Source organism: Tupaia chinensis, unplaced genomic scaffold (assembly GCF_000334495.1).
Source record: "Tupaia chinensis unplaced genomic scaffold, TupChi_1.0 Scaffold000322_1, whole genome shotgun sequence".
Classification (NCBI taxonomy): Eukaryota; Metazoa; Chordata; class Mammalia; order Scandentia; family Tupaiidae; genus Tupaia; species Tupaia belangeri.
Genome location: NW_006159816.1, coordinates 3,993,447 through 4,006,608, shown reverse-complemented (window position 1 = coordinate 4,006,608; position 13,162 = coordinate 3,993,447). Strand labels below are relative to the sequence as shown.

Here is a 13,162-nt window from a genome sequence, read left to right as displayed (position 1 = left end):
TTCTTCCATAAGCATATCTTGCTGGCTCAAGCTTACAACTCTACTACCACCACCCTATTAGCACCCTGTCTTTCATTTTCAATGCTTGTCTCTACTCCCTATTCTCTATACAAGAGGCAGAAATCTTTGTAAAACATAAGTCAATCCTCTGTTCAAAAACCTCTCTAATGCCTTCATATAACATTTGAAATAAGCTTTAAATTTCTTTTCAGGATAATAAGGCATTACATGCTTTGGCCCCTAACTGCCTTGTTTCAAATCTTTATGCTCTGTGACTGCCTACCTTGCTTTGTACTCCAATGATGCCAATGGTCTGGGTGACTCTCAAGCAAGTTCCTGCCTTGGGGTATTTCTACTACTGTGTCCTCTATCTGAACTGTCCTATGCTTGGAGTTGTCCTTCACATAATTTCAAAGTTTCTGATTGAATGTCATCCCCTTAGCAAGTTCTTTTCTAAAAGCCACATCTATATTGCTCTCCACTCCCTCTCTCTCCAACCTGAATATAAAATCCAGATGGTAGGATTCCACTATATCTGAAAAGCCCAAACAACACATAACACATAGCATATGCTCAATTAAAATGTATTAAATTAAATAGACAAGTGGGACTATATCAGATTAAGACGTTTCTGTACAGCAAAAGACACAGTAATTAATGTGAATTGAAAATCCTCAGAATGGGAGGCATTTTTTTGTAAAATATGCCTCAGATAAGGGACTGATAACCAGAATATACAGGGAACTCAAGGGGCTTATCTGAAGGAAAAAATAAAAAAGATGGACCCAATTAAAAGATGGGAGAATGAACTGAAAAAAATCACTCTAAGAAAGACATATGAACAGCCAAAAAGCAGTTGAGGAAATGCTAACCATCAGTCATCATAAGGGAGAGGCAGATTAAAACCACAATGAGATACCACCTAACCCCTGTCAGAATGGTGAAGATTAAAAATATAGAAAGTGGTTAAGTGCTGGTGGGGTTGTGGTGAAAGGGGAACTCTCCTACACTGTTGGTGGGAATGTAAATTGGTTCAGCCACTGTAGAAAACAATATAGAGGTTCCTCAAAGACCTATATTATCCAGCAATCTTGCTTATGGTTATCTACCCAGCGCACAGAAGAATGCACAGTTGGAGAGTGTGCATGCACATCAATGTTTATTGCAACATTATTCACAATTGCTAAGACTTGGAACCAACCCACATGTTTGCAAACAGATGAATGGATTGAAAAAAGTTTGGCACATATACTCTATGGAATACTATTCAGCCGTAAAAAACAACAAGGCCCTGGCATTAGACAGAAAGTGGTCAAATATGGAAGATTAATTGCTGAGTGAAGCAAGCCAGGCTATGAAAGAAAGATTTTGTATGTATCCACTTAATATATACCAGTTATCTGCACTATATGGTAGAGACTGAAATATTGGAGGGCATGAAAGCAGTTATGGATGCTGAAGAAAATAAGTTATGGATGCTGAAGACAGTGTGGAATTGTGGTGGGAGAAGGGATGAGTATAGAGAGGGATAGCATGAGAACAAGTAGACATGGCACTTGTGGGACACATAAATGGTTTATTACCTGCTGATGATAACATATATAGTACTCTCTACTGGACTGGTCTGAGAAATATTTCATGTTAGGTAAATTCTATTTACAAACCAAATGATGTATGGTAATTGAATGCTTAAAAAATGAGAATAAAATAATAATAATAATAATCTGAAAAAATGAAAAGCTACTTGATGATGATGATGTGGATAGTAATGTCTTTATCTTGACTGATATGCATGGTAATCATGCTGGAAAAAGAAATGTTATACACTGTGAAGATATATGTGAATAAATGTAATATTTAAAAAACAATACAAAATAATAAAAAACATATTAGACATTACAGATTTGCTGAAATTAAATTCAGCAAGTTAAATTACATAAGAGGATGATTCCCCACCCCCCCAAACATTTGGTGATGTCTGGAGATATTTTTGTTATCATAACCAAGGAGAAGGAATACTACTGAACCCAGTAAGTATTCATCAGTGAAGCTGCTAAAAATCCTACAGTGCACAGGACCAGCCCCTACAACACTGTCAACAGTGCTGAGATAGAGAAATCTTGCTTCATCCAATGGTGATAATAACTCTGTTTTACCTACTTTACTAGTTGTTACATAGATCTAAATAAATGATGTATGCAAAATACATTTTTAAATTACACAGTTATTATCATGACTAATGGACATTGACTGTTTTAAAGTAGAAAATAATACCTGAGAAAACTGTCATTTTCTAAAACATAAAAGGATTTTAGTCTTACTTATAGTAATTGTGAATTTATTTAAGCCTCTAGATGAATTGTTCCAATATTTGAAGAAATAATTGCAACTAGACTCCTAGGATGAAATATTTCAGTGAGAACTAGTTGCATCAGATCATCTGGGCAGCTTAATAAAAAGGCAAAGGCCGCATCATGGTGGCACAGGTAAAAGGGCAGCCATGGGTGATACTGGAGCTACCTAGAAAGCATGGGTTCAGATCATAGGTTGACCTGAACACATCAGATGAACCCAAACATACCTATGATCCTAGGTGGCTGTGAGGCTTAGTCGAGGGTATCTGTCCCTGTCTCCTTCACATGAAATAAATTATTTATTTTTTAAAAATGCCTAAACGCTGCTCCTGATCTACTGAATCAGTGTGTCAGGGTTTGGAGTCTTGAAATACCCACTTTAAAAAGTACATGTGGAGACCAGCAGTTAGTGTAATAGCTATGTCACTGAACTCCCATGTAGTTGACCATAGGTCGAGTCTCGGCCCTTGTGGTTTAAACTCACTTTGGGCTGATGTGTGTGCGTGCCCAAGATCCCGAGAGGAGAATGGAGGAGAAAGGATTGCGGTGTGGCCATCTGCCTGAGGGGTGATTTCTCGCTTTTGCCTCTCTGTCTCTCTCTGTATTTCGGGCAGGCACACGTGCCCTATAGCAAAAGCCTTTCTAAAAAAAGAAAGAAGAAAAGAAAAGAAAGAAAAAGTACATTGATGATTATTCTACTTATTAAGGTTTAAGAACCACTACTGTAGGGCCAGCAAATGGCATGGTGGTTAAGGTGTTAGACTTCCACTTGGCCAACTATGGTTCAAGTCCCAGACACAATGGCTTGAAAAGCACACCAGGTGTGTTTGCATTCGTACCCAAAAATCTCAGGCAGAGGATGGATAAGGGACTACATCATGGGCAACCTCCCTGAGGGGTAATTTCTCACTTTCCCTCTCTCTGGCAAGTGCACACATCCCAGGTGAAAAACTTAAAAAAAAGGAAATAAAAAAGAAATAGAACCACTACTGTGGGCCTGAATTTTTTTGTGGTTTAAAATTGTAAAATAAAGGTTTTAGCAACCGGACCAGGAATGTGTTTATAATGTAAAGACAGATATGTCTTTTTAAAAAATAATTATTTAATGTATTATTATTAATTTGCTATAGGGCATGTGCACTGACCAGAGAGAGATTGGAGATTGGGGCAGGGGGGCAGTTGGGGAGGAGTAAGAAAGCAAGCCACCAGGTCCAGGACTTGAACTTGAACTACGTTTGGCAATGTGGGAGTCCAGCTCTCCCACCACATCACCTGCTGGCTCAAGACTAGCATGTCTTAAGAAATAAATACCTGAAACTAGAGGCATTGTTATCAGAAATACATAATCTGTTTCCCTGAGATACAGGGAGGTGAGGAATCTGGTTTACATATGTATACATTTAAAATTAATCAAAATGTTTCTACCTAGAAAATGGGGGAACATAGAAGTAAAGAACATGGGAGGGTCCTGGTTTCATATCCCTGGACCTCCTGCTCATGCCAGGTGCACATGGATGCCCATGATCCAAGCTGGCTGAGAAAGGGATAGGTTGTGAAGTGAAGACCCTGGTGGGGGCTCTAGTCTGTCTGTCTTTGTCTCATGGAAATGAATGAATGAATGAATAAACAAAGGAAAAAATAGAATGTATAGAACCTTAGGTGAATTGGCTGCATTTATTTTGGTTCACTTCTAGCCATAGTCTGGTCTATCTCTTGTACACATTTAACTGTGTGGAAAATTATTATTTCATAGCAACATAAAAAGTAACACCATTATTTGGGATTGGGATTAAAATGGTAAACGGAAGTGTTTTTGAATGTTCACATTTAAGACTGAAGAGGTCAGGACTGACACAGAAATCAAATGTGAATTGGCAATGCACAGTTGGTAAAATGATGGGCACTTATACTTTCTACCACGAAATACCTAATTTAGGAGAAAAGAAACATCACCAGTCTGATTAGGTTAAAACGTGATTATACTGGAAATATGTATCAGGGAGAAGTGAGCTTTGATTTGTCACCTAGACCTGCTCGACTGTTTACTACCAGGCACAGTACACCAGCATGTGGCCTCTTTAGAAACCAGAAGTCAGCACTGTGGGATGGCAGGATATCAAAGAACTCGGAAGCAGCTTCAGAGACTTATGCTTCTATGTGTTCTCATCACATGCAGTTCCTAACACACATGAAGTCACATCTAAAACAAAGATTTATTACTGAACTAAATGCTTTTAAACTTACTGTTGGCTACTATAATAATTTCTTTCCTTCCTTCCTTCCTTCCTTCTTTCCTTCCTTCTTCCTTTCTTCCTTCCTTTCTTCCTTTCTTGAGAGAGATTTTTGCTATAGGCCACATACACTCACCAGAGAGACAGAAAGTGAGAAATCATCTCCCAACGGGGATGGCCATGCCTCAATTCTGTCTCCTCCATTCTTCTTTTGAGACTTCGGGCATGCATGCACACATGCCTGGTGTAAGTTGTTCTTTTTAATTTTAAATATGGAATGCTTCTCGAATTTGTGTGTCATCCTTGCACAGGAGCCATGCTTATCTTCTCTGTATTGTTCCAATTTTAGTATATACAATGCAGAAGTGAGCACCCTGGCGTGAATTTTAAATGACCAGGTTTGGGTCTTGAACCACGGTCGACTACGTGGAAGTCAGGCGACATAACCACTATGCTATATGTTGGTCCCTATTATAATAATTTCTTAACATTTTTATTTTGTTGTATTAGAAACCCAAATGACTTCTAATTCACAATCCTTGCCAACTCCTCAGCAAGGTCTTTTCTGAAAGCCACATCTACGTTACGCTCCATGCTCTACCTTATATATCAGGAAGACTTCTATTTTTCTATATACCAATATTAAATATTCTAATAAATTAGGATGTTTAGCTTTTTCATGCATTATGATTTGACATAAAATCTAAAAATTAATATTTGATATTGTGCTTTAATACAAAATAATATGCTATAAGTTTTTAAAATTTGATCCTTATTAGCTATCAGTGCTAAAAATTTATTATTATCATTTCATAAGACCTGAACAATTGCAAAAAATGCTATAAAATGTTGGCTTTTATTTACAAAGAAAAAGCACAGTTTTTACTGGCATATTAGAATATTTTAAATATTTAAAGTTAATACATTTATCTAGCATCAACCATTTTCAAGGTGACAATGCAGTGCCACCTATTGGTTAAGAGGATAAGCCTCTTTTTAAAACCTTTTAGAATGAAAAAGTTCAAGTCTATTCAGAAGTAGAAAGAGTCCATATACAATTCAGCTTCAATAATTATTAACTCAAGGTCAATTATTTTTAATCTATACTCCCATTCAATCTTTCTCCACCTGGCAATTTTGAAACAAATCTCAAATGTTGTATATGATGTAAAGAAATGATATTGATGTATTTTTCTATTTTCTTTGTGAACTTATAAGTATAGAAGTCAATTTCTAACCGGAATGATTTATTTTAACATCATTTATTCCTCCTTTCTTGGGGGGCGGGAGTTATTTTTTAGGTGTCTGTTTTCAGTCACTGCTTTTTCTGTTTTGTTTTGTTTTGTTTTTGTTTTTGTTTTTTTCACTATAGGGCACGTGGGCACATGCACTCGCCAGAGAGAAGGGAAGTGAGTAATCATCCCCTAGGGAGATGGCCACTCAACAATCTCTTCTCTCCATTCTCCTCCTAGAAGAATGTCCAGCCCAGTGCTCAGCCCGAGTTTCAAACCGCTGAGTCTGAGACTACAGTGTGGCCTTCCCCACTGGAGGGATGATTTCTCACCTTCCCTCTCAGTGCCTCTGTATCTCCAGTGAGTGCATGTGCTCAATGGAAAAAGCTATTATATATAAGAGTGTGTGTGTGTGTGTGTGTGTGTACATAGGTAAATGCTGTCTTCAGAATCTTCGTCTTAGACTTAAGGGACACTATCATAACTGAGTCTTAAAGTCTATTATGTTCGACAGCAAATACTGTTGTTGTTGGTTTTTATTTTTATTTATTTTGTTTTTTTATTTTTTGCTATAGGGTATGAGTACTTGCCAGAGAAAAATAGAGAGAGAGAGAGAGAGAGAGAGAGAGAGAGAGAGAGAAAGAGAGAGAGAGAGAGAGAGAGAGAGAGAAATCCCCCCCTGGGGGGATGGCCATGCCGCAATCCCTTCTCCTCCATTCTCCTCTCTAGATTTTGGGCATGCACACACATGTGCCCACCATGATTTTCAAGACGCATTTCTAGGACTCGAACTGAATCCATGCAGCTAGCCATGTGGGACCCAGTAACTTAACCTCCAGGCCAACTGCCTGCCCAAAAATACTGTTTTCGGTAACTAAATGAGAGGACAAATTATAGAATCTAAGTTGTTATAAATGTTCCAGAATAGTCCAAAGACTTCAAATAAATCACAATGTACATGAAAAAAAAACAACAGAAGGTATTTAAAAAGTACCAATTGTATTATAAGATTATAGCCTCAGGCATAGAGTTTATAAATTAAACATAAACTATTCAATTTTTTTAACATAAAAGGAAATCCATCATGTTGGAATCTGTTAGGAGCATAAAGTATGTACATTTTCAATGACAGGATTTCATTTTCATTTGTGAGTATTCATTAAGAAAATTGCAGGGATTATAAATGTGCTGCCTACAGATGATTCCAAATCTTTGATACCTCTTTCTTATACATGGTTCCCTCAGCTAGACTGTAACTCCTTTAGTATATACTATGTAGGTTATCGGCCACAACTACGGGTTAAAAAAACTGGTTTGGGAAATACTATGAAGAAAGCAGACATATTGCAGACACACAATCTTCAGATGATCCTTAAATTTCACCTGGGTTCAGAGTTTAACATGATTGTTGGTATTTTTTTAAAGAAAGATAATCTAAGAAGATATAAATTAATGAATTTTTATTTTTCCAATTTTGTATTCCATCTATTTTGAATTACCATAAGAAGTACTAAGGCTTTGGGAAGGAAAACAGATGAACTACCTGATCCATGAACAAGATGATCACTTTCTTAATAATGAGGAATTAACTATATCAGAGTATAAGTTCAACAAATATCAGCTTCTTCCACATAACAAACTGTTGGCAAAGTGTAGTCTCCACCCTGCCTATAGAACCTCTTCTGGTTCTCCTAAGCAATGATTAACTACAGTCTGCCTAAGGATCAATTTATTTCCCAATTTCATACCCGTGACTTGTTGGATTAGCCTCTGTACAAGCACAAACGTGAATCCTTAAATGCATGAGAATGGAACACTACTTTGTACCTCTACACCCACTCTCCGTCAGCTGTGTTTAATACAGCAATTCTGGTATTGCTCTTGGGTATTTAATTATACTATGTTCTCCAATAAAACAGAGAAGGGCCTCCCTCTGAGGACTTAAGAACAGAAGTTTCTGTTACAGAGACTACAGATGAAGGCTCTGTTTTTGGACCGTCACTTATTTTCTATCACTGGAGCTTTTACAATTTCATACAAAGTTTGTTTCTATAAGAATATAATTAAACTGTACTGAGACAAAAAGCAAAACCATGCTTCTTATAAATATGAACTAAGTGGCCAAAATGAATAAAATGACCTCAAAGCATTTAACATATTATACTTTATGTCTCTATACCAAAGCTTATAGCAACTTATCACTCAGTACCATATGTGCTCGTAATTATGCACATTAATAATAGCCTCAAAACTTGTGGAGGAAAAAGCCACTCACACTGTGCTGGCTTTCAATCTCTTCGTGCTTCTGCTGCAGGGCCTGGGAAGCCCTTATGGAGTCACCAATCCCCCACTGGGCTCTTAGTTGTTCTGATCCAGGCCCTTCAAGCCAGTTCACGACCTATAAAAGAAAGTTGAGATGAAATTATTAAATAATCAAATGATTTTAAACTTTATTTTAACTGTTCGTTTCCCCTCACAAAGTTCAAGTAGTTTTAATTTAAATTCTTTAAATTCTACTACATAACAGTAAATGTTTCTTTTAGAACTACACGGTTATAATGTGGTAATATTTCCAAAGTTTAAATTTGCAAGAATGTATACTATAGTCCTGTAGGCTTCCAGCTCTCTGATCATCTGCTAGGCTGAAAGAAATCTGGAATGTTTCTATAAAAGGGTTTTAAAAATTAACTTATGATGATATGAGAATCAGAGAACTATAGGATTTAGAGTTGGAAGGGACATCAGAAATGACATCAGACAAAGTTCTTATCTAACACTTAGGAAAATTGAGTTTCAGAGAGATTTGCCCAAGGTACTATCCATTATTGAAAAACTAGGACTGTTTGTCTAATGTTCCTCCCAAAGCACTGATAACATGGAATGGATTAATGAACTAATATAAAGTTAAAACATTATTTTCTCACTTTGGAAAAAAACAAAAACAAAAAAACCAAAAATACCCCTAGAATTGTACTACTAGTTGTCCTACTCTCTAGGGGTCTTTTTAGGATCAACCAAACATTCAGAACCACAAGAGACCCCATGGGCACCATACTGCTCAGAAAGTTGCATAGTGGGGGCCACAGTTGCCAAGATGGCAGCACCAGGCACTCCTCTTTCACCCAGTCCCTGGAGCAGGTTTAAGGAGATGAGATCCATATATATGGGGCACATATGGAAGACCCTGATATCAAAATCTCATATTCCACAGGGCCATGCCTATTGTAAGAGTTACTAAACTCAAAGACACCCAAAGTTATGCCTTCCATTAAATCTTAATAGCTCTCCCAGTCCAGATTTGTAATAATTTTACTAAAAGCAATATCACCTAGCAACATAGTTGACATCCTATTTTTACTATTTTTTCAGGGAAGCAGATCCAGACAGTTAGGCAAAGATTAAGTTTTCATACAGGAGAGGAGGTTTTGTTAACTCTTCATCCACAATTACAATGTGAAGAAATTTTAACAGAGAAAACATGACCTAACTTTCTTTATCTATGACTAAGTTAGAATAAGGAATTGAAGAAAAGATGTACGGTTATGCCCTAAATCTAAACTTACGGTGGCTCACTTACCAAGAAAGACAGAAAGAGAGGGAGAGATGAAAACTTCCTATATGGAAATGAGGGTGCCTCTGAGGCATATTGTTACGCACAGTGCACAAGTTTGCCTTAGAACTGTGTAACAGAGCTGTGCAGATCCATAGCACATTTCTGCTATCGTCAGGTTTAAAAATATTTCTTTAAAAATCTAATAGTTTACAATTTTAAAGCTGAAGTGTGTCCTGGTGTGTTCAAGAAAGCCATGCTCTCAACCCATCTCCTAGACTCCCAAAATATTCAGACAGGAAGCCATTTTAAAGCCGAGGTATGTCCTGGTGAGTTCAGGGAAGTCATAATCTAATCCCATCTCCTAGACTCCCAAAATATTCAGACAAGAAGCCATTTTAAAGCTTAGGTGTGTCCTGGTGCATTCAGGGAAACCATGCTCTAATCCCGCCTTTTAGACTCCCAAACATTCAGACAAGATAAGGCCTTCGTGCACAGTAGCCAAGCATCTGAATCCTTTTAGAGTCATTGAAATCCTCAACGCTTATTGAATCTCCTGCTTTAAGGAAGAAATTTCTTTCTATAAATCTGAACTCCTAATCTTGCTGTTGATACCACACTGGTAAGCACTGTAGAGGAGAGATTTTGTCACAGAATGACCAGAAACTTACTGCAGAGCAAAAGAAATATGAGAAACCAAGAAAATCTCTCTCCCCTAAGGGAAAAGAACAATACCTCATCATCTATAGACAGTACAGTAGAATTCATGGAAATGTCTGATAAAGACTACAGAATATTCATAGTGACAAAACTAAAGGAGATGCAAGAGCTGAAAGATAATGAACTCCAGATGATGCTTGAGAAAACAGACAATGAGTTCCAAGAGATATTGAAGTACTTTCATGATCAGAAAGAGGAAATACACACCATAAAAAGAACCAAATGGAGCTATTAGAGAGGAAGTTATAATGTGGTAATATTTCCAAAGTTTAAATTTGCAAGAATGTATACTATAGTCCTGTAGGCTTCCAGCTCTCTGATCATCTGCTAGGCTGAAAGAAATCTGGAATGTTTCTATAAAAGGGTTTTAAAAATTAACTTATGATGATATGAGAATCAGAGAACTATAGGATTTAGAGTTGGAAGGGACATCAGAAATGACATCAGACAAAGTTCTTATCTAACACTTAGGAAAATTGAGTTTCAGAGAGATTTGCCCAAGGTACTATCCATTATTGAAAAACTAGGACTGTTTGTCTAATGTTCCTCCCAAAGCACTGATAACATGGAATGGATTAATGAACTAATATAAAGTTAAAACATTATTTTCTCACTTTGGAAAAAAACAAAAACCAAAAAACCAAAAATACCCCTAGAATTGTACTACTAGTTGTCCTACTCTCTAGGGGTCTTTTTAGGATCAACCAAACATTCAGAACCACAAGAGACCCCATGGGCACCATACTGCTCAGAAAGTTGCATAGTGGGGGCCACAGTTGCCAAGATGGCAGCACCAGGCACTCCTCTTTCACCCAGTCCCTGGAGCAGGTTTAAGGAGATGAGATCCATATATATGGGGCACATATGGAAGACCCTGATATCAAAATCTCATATTCCACAGGGCCATGCCTATTGTAAGAGTTACTAAACTCAAAGACACCCAAAGTTATGCCTTCCATTAAATCTTAATAGCTCTCCCAGTCCAGATTTGTAATAATTTTACTAAAAGCAATATCACCTAGCAACATAGTTGACATCCTATTTTTACTATTTTTTCAGGGAAGCAGATCCAGACAGTTAGGCAAAGATTAAGTTTTCATACAGGAGAGGAGGTTTTGTTAACTCTTCATCCACAATTACAATGTGAAGAAATTTTAACAGAGAAAACATGACCTAACTTTCTTTATCTATGACTAAGTTAGAATAAGGAATTGAAGAAAAGATGTACGGTTATGCCCTAAATCTAAACTTACGGTGGCTCACTTACCAAGAAAGACAGAAAGAGAGGGAGAGATGAAAACTTCCTATATGGAAATGAGGGTGCCTCTGAGGCATATTGTTACGCACAGTGCACAAGTTTGCCTTAGAACTGTGTAACAGAGCTGTGCAGATCCATAGCACATTTCTGCTATCGTCAGGTTTAAAAATATTTCTTTAAAAATCTAATAGTTTACAATTTTAAAGCTGAAGTGTGTCCTGGTGTGTTCAAGAAAGCCATGCTCTCAACCCATCTCCTAGACTCCCAAAATATTCAGACAGGAAGCCATTTTAAAGCCGAGGTATGTCCTGGTGAGTTCAGGGAAGTCATAATCTAATCCCATCTCCTAGACTCCCAAAATATTCAGACAAGAAGCCATTTTAAAGCTTAGGTGTGTCCTGGTGCATTCAGGGAAACCATGCTCTAATCCCGCCTTTTAGACTCCCAAACATTCAGACAAGATAAGGCCTTCGTGCACAGTAGCCAAGCATCTGAATCCTTTTAGAGTCATTGAAATCCTCAACGCTTATTGAATCTCCTGCTTTAAGGAAGAAATTTCTTTCTATAAATCTGAACTCCTAATCTTGCTGTTGATACCACACTGGTAAGCACTGTAGAGGAGAGATTTTGTCACAGAATGACCAGAAACTTACTGCAGAGCAAAAGAAATATGAGAAACCAAGAAAATCTCTCTCCCCTAAGGGAAAAGAACAATACCTCATCATCTATAGACAGTACAGTAGAATTCATGGAAATGTCTGATAAAGACTACAGAATATTCATAGTGACAAAACTAAAGGAGATGCAAGAGCTGAAAGATAATGAACTCCAGATGATGCTTGAGAAAACAGACAATGAGTTCCAAGAGATATTGAAGTACTTTCATGATCAGAAAGAGGAAATACACACCATAAAAAGAACCAAATGGAGCTATTAGAGAGGAAGGCTGCCCTTCAGGAAATCGAAATGCCCCTCGAAAGTGTTAAAAGCAGATTAGTCCATGCAGAAAATCGAATCTAGAATGTTGAAAGCAAAACCTCTGAGCTAGGAAAAAATAAATAAATAAATAAATAAAACCCTGAGAAAATAACCCCCCAAAATGAGAATACTATATGAGAAATACTAGACAGCATTAAGCGCCCAAACATTCGCATAATTGTTATACCAGAAGGTGAGCAAACTGATAAGGGCACTGATAATCTATTCCATGAAATCTTGGAAGAAAACTATCCAAATCTAAAGAGGCATTCAAATATCCAGACCCAAGAAATACAAAGGACCCCTAATAGAATCAACCCAAGAAGATCTTCTCCAAGGCACCTCATAGCCAGACTGATCAAATCTACAGACAAAGAAAAGATACTAAAATTGGCAAGAGAGAAGCGTCAGGTTACTTATAAAGGTTATCCTATCAGGCTAACCTCAGACCTCTCATCAGAAACAATGTGAGCAAGGAAAGAATGGAAAAATATATTCAAAATGTTAAGTGAAAAACAGTTTCAACCAAAAATAGTATACCCAGCAAGATTATTTTTCTTATGGAAAGAAAGAATAAAACATTCTCAGATAAACAAGACCTGAAAGAATTTGCCGGTAGCAGATCCATTCTTTAAGAAGCTCTGAAAGGAGTGCTCAATCAGTAAAACTAAAGATACATAAAGAAATAAGAGAATAAAAGGCAACCAAGAAAACGACCAATTTGGGGACAAGAAATATCTATAACAACACAGAATGTTAACTTCCAGGATTTAAATGGAAAGATGGAACTGCAGCAATATTGCATATTCAACAGAAGAGAGTTTGAACATAAGACTGAA

The 13,162-nt window shown here is 37.1% G+C and overlaps 1 protein-coding gene and 1 non-coding gene across 2 annotated transcripts in view; both read right to left on the bottom strand.

The window, feature by feature from the left end:
• Positions 1-13,162, bottom strand: part of SESTD1 (SEC14 and spectrin domain containing 1) — a gene marked incomplete in the record, with an annotated part of 145,410 nt that overhangs the window by 17,166 nt on the left and 115,082 nt on the right. Inside the window, 1 exon segment of the mRNA XM_027773110.1 lies at positions 8,093-8,215. Coding sequence (XP_027628911.1) covers positions 8,093-8,215 — 123 coding nt within the window.
• On the bottom strand, positions 4,852-4,954 carry LOC114008356 (U6 spliceosomal RNA). The gene has a single exon (XR_003549907.1). It is a non-coding gene; the product is annotated as a U6 spliceosomal RNA (small nuclear RNA).